At 41.7% G+C, this 12,748-nt stretch overlaps 1 protein-coding gene across 4 annotated transcripts in view; it reads right to left on the bottom strand.

Moving 5' to 3' along the window:
- slc39a14 (solute carrier family 39 member 14) overlaps positions 1 to 12,748 on the bottom strand; it is a 30,136-nt gene that overhangs the window by 3,393 nt on the left and 13,995 nt on the right. For 2 of the 4 annotated variants that reach the window (XM_040003457.1, XM_040003459.1), the window contains exons 4-9: positions 11,479 to 11,656; positions 5,585 to 5,754; positions 3,679 to 3,801; positions 1,556 to 1,729; positions 1,093 to 1,327; positions 691 to 875 (exon numbers count right to left, since the gene is read on the bottom strand). In XM_040003457.1, the coding sequence (XP_039859391.1) occupies positions 691 to 875; positions 1,093 to 1,327; positions 1,556 to 1,729; positions 3,679 to 3,801; positions 5,585 to 5,754; positions 11,479 to 11,656 (1,065 nt within the window). The other 2 variants (XM_040003458.1, XM_040003460.1) reach the window with 2 other exon arrangements.

Raw genomic sequence — 12,748 nt, 5'->3', positions numbered from 1 at the left:
AGTCCAACACATAAAATATTTACAAGAACTCTCCCCCCCTTCCTAACCAGCTGTTCAAACCTTCTGTTTGTAATAAACAGCCAATCAGAAGAAAGCTGGCTTAGAGTGGGAGGAGCAAAAACAGCTTGTTTCAGAGAGAGGGTAAGCTGGGAGGCAATCAAGGCTAAGATGAGAAAGAATCATTCAGGATTATTTTTTTTTCCATTTATGGGTCCAAGAATAAAAAAATGTGAAGCTGAAAATGAGCAGCAGAGCTCCGCCTCAGGTCAGCCGTCAGCTTAATCGCACATGTTTCAATATAAATATATTAACACAACCTAACGTGAAGGATGCAACAAAAACTGCAAAAGCAAACTGACTAGCAATCAGTGTACAGACTGTATAGTACAAATCATTTATTTCATTAGGCACCTTTTAAGTTTATTACATAGAAACATAATGCACAGCTTTTAAACTTTCTTTGAAATATGACTCTTGGACATCCTGTACAGTGTCTGACAGTGAGAATTTAAAAAAAGACTTTTACCGCTACAAATAAATTCTGTACTTCTGATTGGATTTTTACTTGTTTATTATTTTTATTTCTCAGCATAACCAACTAAACAGCAACACGAGAACATATTTCAAAAGCCCACTACCTCAAGAGACCCATCTGTGTTGATTTAATCTCATAGTTCACAAATCACTGACCATGTCTGCCAGAGCGATGTAGAGGAACATTCCTCCTGCCAGGGCGAAGATCCAGTTGGGAGAGAAGCTGTTACCGGCCAGGATGCCAAAGCCCATGCCCAGGTAGCAGCAGCAGGCCGACAGGAAGTTAAAGAAGAGAGCCTGCTGTATGCTCATGCCGGCGTTCAGCAGGATCACAAAGTCTCCTGGTAGCAGGAAAACATGCAACAGAGTCAGAACAGCTGACGTTTCAAGTAGTTTGTTTTGGAACAGCAAACAAAACACATCCATTAAATTCATTGAGAAATGTTCTCAGGAGATCTTATACTAAAGGGCCAAAAGGAAAGTAGCTGGGGTTAAGCTTGCAGCCTGATTATCTCGGCATTAGGGACACCCGCCCGCTCAGAGTCCGCCCTGACTCACCCAGCTCATGGGGGAACTCCTCGCACAGGATCGCCACCGAGGTGCTGATGCCCTGGAAAACAGAGGCGGTGAACGAGGCCCCGATGGCCAAGCCGTCAATAAAGTTGTGCAGGCCGTCGCTCAGTGTGATCATCCAGGCCAGCGTGCCGATATCAGAGTAGGTCGTCCCCTTCAGCCAATAGCAGCCGCCACCACTGGTGCCTGACCGGCCACCGCTGTCTGGACTCTGGGAGTCCTGGAAGGAGCGGAGGGAGAGAAATCGGTGGTTCCCACCTTGTAAGTTAAATTTGTTTCGATCTGATTATTTCAACAAGAGTGATTTTGTTGTTTTTAGGTGTGAACCTCCAGTCATAAACTGACACTGTCCACATATACAAAAAATAATTCCTATTTTCATTTTCTGCGTTCCTCTTCTTTTAAAAGTCCAGCAGACAAGCTGCTCTTTGAGCTGTTACATCCATACCTGTGGAGTCTGTGCAGGGCTGAGCATGAGCTCGCCCTCCCCTGCGTCCACTTTGCCCAGAGCCAGGCTGCTGGCTTCTCCGTTCTGCTGCAGCTTCTCCTTCTCCCCCTCCTCCAAATCCCTGTCAGGGGTTGAGTAATGATCTGCACCGGGGTAGTGGCTGTGGCCGTGGCTCTGAGAGACAGGCGGGGAAAAATCTCAGCACATTCTGATAGACTTATTGTGAGCAGCATCTTCCTGACAGGTGAAATAACCTCAACATCTGGTTAAGAGGAGGTGCAGATAAGAGATCTGACTTAAAAGTTGAAGATGTTCCTTTTTGCTTTTGTCGTATTTGCTGGGACTGAACAGCTGAAAAGGCCGACCACGTGATTTTAACCATTTTCTCCTTCAGTGACTCAGTGAGGTCGAGTTCTGTGAACTGTCTGCAAAGCCAACGAGGAATGAAATCTGCTCAAAAGCGTGCAACAAAGTCGCGAGTAAACCACAGCACAAAGTCACTGTTTCACTCAAGGACACGACACCAGATCCGGAGCTCCTTTAGCTCGTAAAATTGTTAGCAGTTAACTAGGTTGGACTGAAAAAGAGCAACCACAAGGTGGAGCAACGGTCCCACAATCACACCCCACAGTTTCTTTTATTGGCTTGTCATTTAAAATTTTAGATTTAAAATCGAGGAAAATCTGCAAAACGAGTGCTGCATCTGTGCAAAGTTATTATTTTTAACACTGAAACCGTTAAAGTATCCACTCTGAGGCTTTTCGGCTTTAAGGAATTTAATTTGTAAGAGCCGATGACAGGACACCCTGCTGTATCTTTTTATAATGGAGAACTTTGAAATACAAACACATGCTACACACCACCTATCAAATCGCACCACAGCACTGGCTGCAATATTCAGTGTCTACAGCTTATATAGGTATGCATATATATAGAAAACAAGCTTTGCGTATTTGAGTTTATGGTGTTAATTTTTCAAATATTTTATTTACCTTTTCGGAGAACCTTTTATCAGGCATCTAACACATGAGCGTATCAAAGGTAATAAATGATTTATTCCAAATATTTTCATTTATTTTTTTAAAATGTCTTTTTAAGTGGATCTTCCTGAGCAGTTGCACTTCTCCAGTTTACAGACCACATATGACACCATCAAGGTTTTCTATTGGTCGCGCCCCTTTGTCAGCACCAATGACTGGGAATATGTCACATGACCAAATGTCCATGACACCCTATGTGGTGCCTCATTGGCTGTTACGTGTGTGGAGTTAAATGATTGGCTCTTTTTCTTTCTTTCTTTTTTTGAACGTCTCTATCAATCTCATCTCCACGATGAAGGCAAAAACACGAATGTCTGTCAGCAAAATCCTCTTTTGAGTGATTAAATTATTCTTCAAAGTCACGGAAAACAAGAATGTTCAGGTCACCTCGCCTTCCTATTTATGTCTAAAGGTCACGAGAACATTCTCAGGTGTCTCATTTTTCCACTTTAGTACAGTATGTACAACAGAGACTACAGTGCATAATGTACACTGTATTAGCAGCGCCTCTGGCTTCAACTCCAGACAGTGACTTTGCAAACCTCTGTGTCAGTCAACAGATGGGATCAAACACGCGGTTTGTAAACTGCCTGCAGCGTTGAATCATCACTTTCCCAGTTCTTTCTCTCAGTTACTGACACGACAACACCCTGTCCAACTAGTGTAACCCGCTGCTGCTGCTGACAATAAATATTTCATTGTGTGACGTGATCACAGCAAAGACGAATCAGAAACATTAGATGCTAGCCTGAGAAACACATGAAGGAGTAACCAGGGATAAACTATTCCCCACTCAGCAGAAACATGACGAGAAGACACTTCAAGCCTTGCCAGGTGTCTGAACAGCTTTAAAATTCGGTTAAAATAGTGAACAGAGCACAGTCCAGGCTTTTGCAACACACCGTGAACCACATTTGAAAATAATTACTCTTTCTCAACATTTGCACGTACTTTCTGTAATCTTGGTGACTGGTTTGAACACGCTTTGTGGCTTCAGCAGGTGGAGAATATCTAACAGCGACTATCTAACAATAAAATAAAACACAATGAAGTCAATTTGTGTCACTCTTGGTATACACTCACCCCGTTTTTTTGCTTTAGGAGCACTTTGAGAACTTTTTCAGTGAAGAAGAAGAGGTAAAAGCCTCCGAACACCACGGCGGACTTGGACACGTAGAAATCGACCATTGGGTCAAATCCAAAGGCCTAGCATGCAGAAGAAGATGATGTTAACACGTGCAGCAATGTGTTACAATAAAGAATGCTTTCATGAAGGGCCGCCGATCCAGGATCAGAGGGCCCCCGATCCAGGATCAGAGGGCCCCCGATCCAGGATCAGAGGGCCCCCGATCCAGGATCAGAGGGCCCCGATCCAGGATCAGAGGGCCCCCGATCCAGGATCAGAGGGCCCCCGATCCAGGATCAGAGGGCCCCGAATCAGGATCAGAGGGCCCCGATCAGGATCAGAGGGCCCCGATTCAGGATCAGAGGGCCCCGATTCAGGATCAGAGGGCCTGAATCACTGTCCTTTGTGTTTCTTGCAAAAATCGTATTAATTTAGTTGAATTTAAGTGAGGACTGACTCACAGCTGATTGATGTGTGCAAGACAATTTAGACTATTAATGTCATTTCCAATCAAAAAACCTTGATGTTCCTTAATGCTTGTGCTGTCTATGGTGACTATAAACTTTAAAGCAGATTATTCTGTTGTTCAGTGGTACATACAATAAAAACTCATCCTACTCACTGTGAAACTGTGATTTATCTCACATTAAGTGAAAGGAGAAAAAAAAATAACTAGTGCACATAAATACATGTGCACAAGGTTTTGAACAATGACAGTTTATCATTTTGTCCTTGTACATCACCACAGTGGATTTTAAATTCATCAAAATGTGATTTAAATGCAGAGTTTCAGCTTTAATTCAAGCATTAACTGTTTAGGAATTACAGTTATTTTTACATGTAGCCGCTTAAAACTACAACATTTTAAATGTAAGGACTAGAAACTGAAAACTGCCTTACTGGGTTGAGATCAGGTGACTGACTCGTCCACTGAAGAATATCTAATATATAGATTATTTTTTGGAGACTTTTGGAGAAACCTTTTAGTAATATGAGCAGAGAGTACAGCTCAGCGCACGGTACAGAACTGAGAAAAAAACTCTAGTGACCCAGTTCCACTAGCAGCCATACATGCCCGTGCTTGTTGGGCATGTATGGCTCCACCATGCTTGACATATAATTTGCTACACTTCTCCAAACTTTTCTCTTCCCATTCCGGCTTCATCGGTCCAAAGAATTTCATTCCAGAGCTCTTCGGATTCTTTCAGATATTTTCTGGCAAAGCGTAATCTGGCCCTCCTGCTCGTGAGTGTAACCAGAGGTTTGCACCTTGCTGGAAGCCTTTTGTATTTACGTTGATGAAGGAGTCTCTTGTATGCAGTTATGTAGTTGTTTTTGTAAACCATGGAAATAATTCTGTGATCATCTGTTTCTCTTGTTCTTCTGTGGTATTTCAGTCCTTTTGCTGTTGCTGAGCTGGTGAGTCCATCCTTACTTTTTAAGAATACAGCAGAGTGTTGATCTGACACTCCTAAATGTCTAAACAGTTAATACAGTACATTTGTTAAACCCCTTAAATTAAACCTGAACCTCTGCACTTAAGTCTTTTCTTGAATGTTTGACTTGAAATACACTGTGGGGGTGGGCAGAGATGAAATTTAAAAAACAAAACAAACAAACAAACATGGACCTAACTGTATTTCCAAATGCTTGCTTGCTTGTGTATATATATATATATATATATATATATATATATATATATATATATATATATATATATATATATATATATATATATATATATATATATATATATATATATATATATATATATATATATATATATATACTGTTCTTTCCAGGAACTACACAGCAGCCCTGCTAAAAATGCACTGCACTGAGCCTCAGCAGCACCAACACTACCTCTGGGATGAGCTGAAACAGGGCGTTGGAGTAGAGAGTGCCAATGGCCAGGGCTATGAAGTAGAGCAGCAGTCGCTTGTAAAAGGTTTTCTTCATGAAGGGCACGACGCACGCCCCGACCAGCGAGCACAGAGAGATCAGTGTCACGCATAGGATCCCATAGCCCCAAACTGATTAACAGAGGAGAAAGAAGGGGGAAGAAGAGAGAGAGAAAGAGGTAATCAGTTTGGAAATAATCTTGTCGGATTAATGACCAGTGTGTTAACCGAGTTCATGAGTTTTAAAAAAAGGGGGCAAGACCAAGCAGTTAACTCCCTGGAAAGGAACAATTAAATGAAATCATCCTGAGAAAAAAGAGACATGAAAGGATTTTCAGGAACAGCGAGCCGATAATCCGCTGAAAACAGCTGAAGTGAGACCACCTTTTACTTGTATTTGAAGATAATCACCAGTTCCTCATTTCCACTGATAAAAAGAAGACGTCATTATAGTTTACTCCAATCTCAAGCATTCACACACACACTCTCGTTTTCATATCTTAGTGAGGACATCTAATTGACATGCTTTCCCTAGCTGCTTACCCCAACCCTAACCATCAAAAACAAATCCCTAACCCTAACCCTCAGCCTAAACCCGAACCCGAACCATAACCTAACTCTAACCCTGACACTAAAACCACATTTTGAGCCTCCAACCTGCCTTCAAACTTGTGGGATTTTGTCCCCACGAGTACAGCGGCATGCCAATTTTCTGTCCTCACAAAGATGTGGCCCACACACGGTTGTTATGATCTACTCAGGTGTGTCTGTACCACTGTCATAGCCTCAGGCTAAACACTGCAGAGACAAAAGGGGGCAAACGAACTTTAAATAGCCCACTCGTAGCAGAAGGAGCAGTGCTAACAAGGGGTCACATTTCAGTTTGAAGGACACTTTAAGGGTGCAGTGCTCCATTTCCCAGGGCTCTGCTACACACAGTGAAACACATGACCCCCCCAAACAGTGACTAAAACCATGTTTCAGGTCTGTACAGCTTTTCTAGCATCAGAACAAAAATTCTCTCCTCAGTTAAACAACATAGGTGGCCTAGATCCCAGTACCAGGAGAGCTACAGACACAGGTACACACACACACACACACACACACACACACACACACGATCAGAGAAAATTCCACAGTGCCCGAGAAAGCCACAGAAAGGAAACAAAGTCAGGAACAGGAAAGAGTTATGAACACAGGAGAGACAATGGCGAGCTCGGCCAAAGTGCCGCAATTTTGTAAACGACAGCAGGTCAGACCGTTTCCAAGTTTCCTACCAAACCCCTCACAATCAGCTGTTTTTTGGTATTTTTAATGAAGCCATGAAAAGCATTAATTACAGTACTATAAGCATTTGCTGAATTACACCAGCTCATTATGAGAGGGTCGGGGGGAAAGTACCGATTGATTTTTGATGGCAATGCCATGAACGAAGCAGAGCGTAATCTTTGTACGAGTGTATGAAAGTCAAAGGTCTGCATGTATGCATGTCCCGATGTCAAACCTCTGGCAGCAGCTGCAGGATGGCAGTGGAGAACAGCGTGCCAATGGCAAGCGCGATGAAATAGGTGAGTGCATATTTCCCAAAGCGCGACTTCATCAGGGGCACGATGAAAACTCCGGTCAGGGCGGAGACATTGATGATTGTCACACTTAAGAAAGAAAAACCCCAAACTGGAGTTGGAGTAACAGGAAGGTACAACGTTAAAACAAAGCGCTGTGAATAACGTGCAGTCATCCATCTATAAATGCAGCTCAAGCTGTGGATAAAAGATAACGTCAGCCAGATTCAATCATGCAGGTCAAGCATTAAAGACAACAACAAAAACATCATGTGGGCTGTTGGATGTGAGAAAACTGTTGTGTGAGTGTCTTATGTCTGCAAGATCAGCAGCTACTTTGAAGTTCATGCCAACGGCAGTAGATTTTCCATCACTGCAGAGGTGACAAAGTAAATTCTCATTATTCCAACAAATGCATACGATAGCATCAGCCTATTTGCTGTCAGTTCAAATCTGGTATCAAACAGTCATATGAAAGAAATAACACCATCTTTCAGTTTTAAGGTTTAAGTATACATATAATTTAAAAAAAAAAATAATAATAATCTGATCCTTAGAAGGTCTTCCAGTCATTTAAATACAGCCTCAAATGAACAACAGCGCACGACATATTACGCTGTGTCGTTATTTCTTTAACAGTTTTTTAAAACCCCTTCCTGCTTCCTGCAGCCAGGTGCTGCTATTCAAAGGCACACGATTACTTGTTCATCAGCCAGTTTAACCAGCTCGATACAACCAGACATTTTGGCAGTTTGCTGGTTTGGAGCGTTCAGGTGGGCGTTAAAAAAAAAACAAAAACACCATCAGCGATCTTAAAGAACAACGCGTGCAAACATCAATGAGATGAAGCAACGTTGTAAAGAAAAGTGGCCAAAAGTCCTGTGAGAGAGTGATGAAACCAGTACTTCAAGGTGCTGCTGTTTAAAGGTGCTCCTCCAAGCTACTGAATCATTGGGTGCATTTAGATTTTCCACTCGCTGCTTTTGGATTTGACTTTGTTTTGTCAATTAAACTGTTCTTATATTTTCATGGGGTTAAAATCAATGCTCAACCTTGTGTTGATAGATTTTCTGATCAGGAGAAAAACAGGCTGCACAGACAGCTGAATCAGCTAGAAGCATGCACCACATAAATCCTGCAGTTTAATCCACTTTCTGTTCCCTTCTTTAGTTTTAGTAATTATATTGTGATACGCTGCAGCTTTACTCCACCTGGACTCTAGAAAGCAGTCAAATAAAACAATTTAAGTACATGAAGTAGTTGAAGTGCTCACACACAATGCTACAGTTAAATATATCCAGCAACAGCTGTAAAAAGAATAAAAGGAAGTAGCCATTGGTTAGATTTTCCATATCCTGCAAAACAAATTTTTGGATGCTGTGAGACAACTTCTCAACTTCTTGCTGAGGAAAAAAAAAAAAAGTAAACAGATGAGCAACAATGGTGATGAAGGGAGATGAGTACAGCTGAGGAAAAGAGATATTTAATAATGTAAAAAAAAAAAAAATGCATAAAGGGGAGAAAAACGTGAGATTGTATCAGATCAGAAATGGTAAAAAATGGAAATCAGCATCCCGTCATGTTACTAAACTGGATACAAAAGAAAAAATAATCAGGTCATATTTCAAAAAGTATTTCCTCAAAGAAAATCTGCTGCATGCAGATCAGAAGCTGTGACAGTAGTTTCCCAATAGCAGCATCCAGCTCCGCTATGAACCATGGGAACTTTATCCTAAACATTTTAATGACATCAGAAACTCAAATAGAATTTTAGAGAATACAGAGCCAAGATGTCTTTGAGCCGTTTAGATGAGTTTGAATCGTTTCCGCTTTCTGATGAAACTATGGTGAAACACTCTGTGGTTTCTGACTCAATAGCAAAACTACTACTTGGCACCACTGTTTTATATTTCATCATTATTATTTAGTGTTTCCAGCAGCTAATGGACCTACAGTAGCTCTGGTACAGAAAAACAAGAAACACCAACATTCCCATCACTGACTTGATATTGGTTCTTATGTTCAATGGTAACTTTATTGTCTCCAATGGGAAATTGATTTGCTGACTTCGCATCCCTGCTAAGTTTTGCGTCTTTTGGTCTCACACACCCGACACTTTATTAGGTACACCTTCTAGTGCTGGGTTGGGTCCCATTTTCCCGTCAGCGTTGCCCTTAACGCTTCATGCCACAGATTCACAGGATGCTGAAAACATTTCTCTGAGATTTTGGTTCATAACGACATGGTAATATCACACAGTGATGTCAATCTGCTGTTCCAGCACATCCCCAAAGGTGCGGAGGTCAGGTGACTGTGGAGGCCATCTGAGCACAGTGAACGGTCATGTTCAAGAAACCAGTTTGAGAGGATCTGGTGTTGTGAACCGGAAAACTGTCCTCTTGGAATCTTTTATTAAAAGGGTTGGACGAGGTCAGCGACAATACTCGGGTTGGCTGTTGTGTTTAACCAATGCTCCTTTGGTACTAAGGAGAACAAAGTGAGAAAATATACCCCAAACAACTAGTTGTGCGTTTATAGATGCTTTTCTGCATACCTTGGTTGCAACCAGTGGTTATTTGAGTTACTGTTGACTTACTTTCAGCTCTAAGCTGTGTGGCCACTCTCTGATTTCTGGTATCAACAAAACATTTCTTCCCAGAGACGTGCCACTCACTTCATATTTTCTCTTTTTTGGATATTTTTCCTATCAGTCACCTAAATCACCTTTCCTACTCTTTCTGATGGTTGGTTCTAACGAGTTGAGATGGAGTACACACCAAAGTGGCTGGTGAGTAACCTGCAAATTCCATGTTTGCAAACTGTCTCCATTACTGCTGTCTAGAGTGTTTTTCTTTCAAAAGAGGCTCAAGACTTCTGGAAAAATCATCAGTCTATTGAGAAATGTTCACGGTGTACAAGAGCCGTGCAGACGAGTCAAAAACCATTTAAACACAGCTGCTGGACACGCGGTTAAGAACATAAGCAGCAGAATAAAGAGAATGTCATCAAACATCATTAAAACAAGTATCTGGTTAAAAAAGGATCATTATTTTATGTCTATTAGCAGCATATCAGTGCTAATGTGAGTCCTTGGGTAAAGCTGGATTATTCACATAATGAGAAAAGAAAAGGTTATTAAATTTCCTCTCTGATGCCCGTAAACCTCCGGCTAGGAAAACATCTCTCAAGCCAAAATAAGCTGCCTAAAGAGGAAAGTGTGAAGTGAGCTGAAGCCATGAGGGGCTGATAAGGGAAAACAAATTTGTCAGTGGAGAGTGAGAAATGGAGCCACAGCTCTGGGGCCATTTCTTCTTCACCTGTCAAGGATGAAATAAATAAGGACACCGGCTACAGCACAAGATTCAAGCCCAAAGTCTTTGCCTGCATAAAGAAAGCTGTTGTTTTTCTTTTAGCTGAAGCTCAAATGTTTTGGACTTTTCTGAACCGATGATCCTGAGGCCTTGAGCACTAAACATCACATGACTTAACCAAAACCTCCAAGTCTGTGATTAGCTTGCTTTTTATACCAGCCACACACTCCAGAGCCAATTTAGTTTTACTTCATGAAGACTCAAAGGTTTTTCTTTTTCTCTTTAAACAGCAGCCTGCACTGAATTCAGCATTTCCTAGAATTTCTGACAGGATGTGCACGTCAAAGCGGCTCTCAGGCTTAGAACATCCTGCTGGGTGTGTTCGGTCAGCAGCCTGCACGAAGCTTCAGCGGTTCAGCAGTCAAGGAAAGATGAGCTTTCCAGCCTGGACTGTCTTTACCTGGATGAGATCTGTGCTGCATACTGAAAACGCTGAGAGAAGCTGGACTGTGGACTCTGAACGATGTGCTGGTTTTTACAGAAAACTGAGAAATGCAATCTGAGCTCTTGGCTAACTGTGCGTGCTTATTTTGGCTTTCACCTCCTTCGGGGACACCATAAAATCACCAGGCAACAAAACACACAAATTTCGAGCTGAGATTTGCAAGGTGTGTGATAATACTTGAACTGACAACAGACATGAACAATGAGGCACAGAAAACCTTGAAAGAAATACAGCGATTGCAGAGGAAGTTAAAAAGAAAATATTTGGAGAAGAAATACTTTCTGGATTCATGCTGTTTTTGTCTGAGATGCTGCTTGGATGAATCCAAATGTGTCTCTTCTGACTAACAATGATAAAAAAGCTTTAAAAGACATTAAGGAGCAAAAGGTAAACTTTGATCAACACATATGTACAATTTCCACCAGAGGAAATTAAAACATACAAATATGTTAAATATTAGTATTTAGTTGGTGCTCACCTTCAGCGTCTGAGGGCCTGGGGTAGGTGTCGCTGCTTTGCTCCTCCCCTTTATGTGCCCTGCAACTGCCAGCATCCAGCTGCTGCAGCATGGTGGGGCACAGCTCCTGAAAACCTCGGCCATCCAGCCGCGACTCCTCGCTCATGCTGTAAATGGCCAGTGTGTCTGCAGGCAAGCACTGGAACAGGAAACATCCCCATAAATGACCCACACAAGCGAACATCTCACTGTTGGTGAATTAGCCAGGATATAACCAGGATGCAGTGACAGGTTAGCATGCGTTTCACCTTCACGTGGACTGAAAACACAACACAAATGAGTCTGTCAAGACTCATATTTGGAGTCTAGACTAGACGAAATTAACAGGAAGGCACTATTGCATAACATTGGTGTCACCAATAAAATAAATAAAAAAAAAAAAACAGCATCTGACCAAATAAAAATGATGATTAAATTTTCGACTCTAATGTTAACAAAGTAACGGTTTAAAATAATCCTTTTTGTTGGGCCTCGTTGTTGCCTCCACCGACTGCGTCATCACAGCACTGTAACATTTATACTGGGCACGCTGAGGCGGGCTGAACCTGCTCAGAGACAGGTGTCGCCACTCAGAATAAACCTTCATGTTCATGCTGGAACAGAAATAGAAGTCAGAGCTCCCTCTTTATAATCGGAGAATCTGAGCTCTTGAACTGATATATCAATGAAACGAATGTGTCTTCAACTGAGCTGCAACGCATGACCGAGGTCATAAACATCAAGGGGTGGAGAAACAAGGAAAGTGCGTCCCAAAGTGACGTCACAACTGCCACTCACGAGGGCGACAGCACCTAAAGTAGGTGTTTTCACTCAGATCCAGAGCTTTTTAACGACATCTGCTCTCATTGTAATTATGAAAAGGCTGAAGTAGAGAAACAAGTTCAGAACAGAGTGTTTGATGCAATCAGAAGACTGAGCTTTTGGGATTAGTTGCGCATGCGTTGACTCGGGATGCATGTGGCAGCTGTCGCTTTAATCCTGACTTAAAAAGGTGGATCAGAAAAAACAGAGGAAGACAGGATAAACACAGTGAGTGAAAAATTAAAATTAGGTGAATAAAGTGATCGCTCAGATTTTAATGTTATTTATTGTCATGTAATAAATACCAGTTCATTAGATTTATATTTTTACATGTATTTGTTTGCTACACTGTATTTTACAAAGGTGGGAAAGAAAAGTTGGTGCTGAAAATAATAAAAAGCTTTAAGATCTGTGACGTGGTAGAAGGAGC

The sequence above is a fragment of the Simochromis diagramma genome, unplaced genomic scaffold, assembly GCF_900408965.1.
Source record: "Simochromis diagramma unplaced genomic scaffold, fSimDia1.1 OVJJ01000583.1, whole genome shotgun sequence".
Lineage (NCBI taxonomy): Eukaryota > Metazoa > Chordata > Actinopteri > Cichliformes > Cichlidae > Simochromis > Simochromis diagramma.
This window is presented reverse-complemented; position numbering and strand designations above follow the sequence as displayed.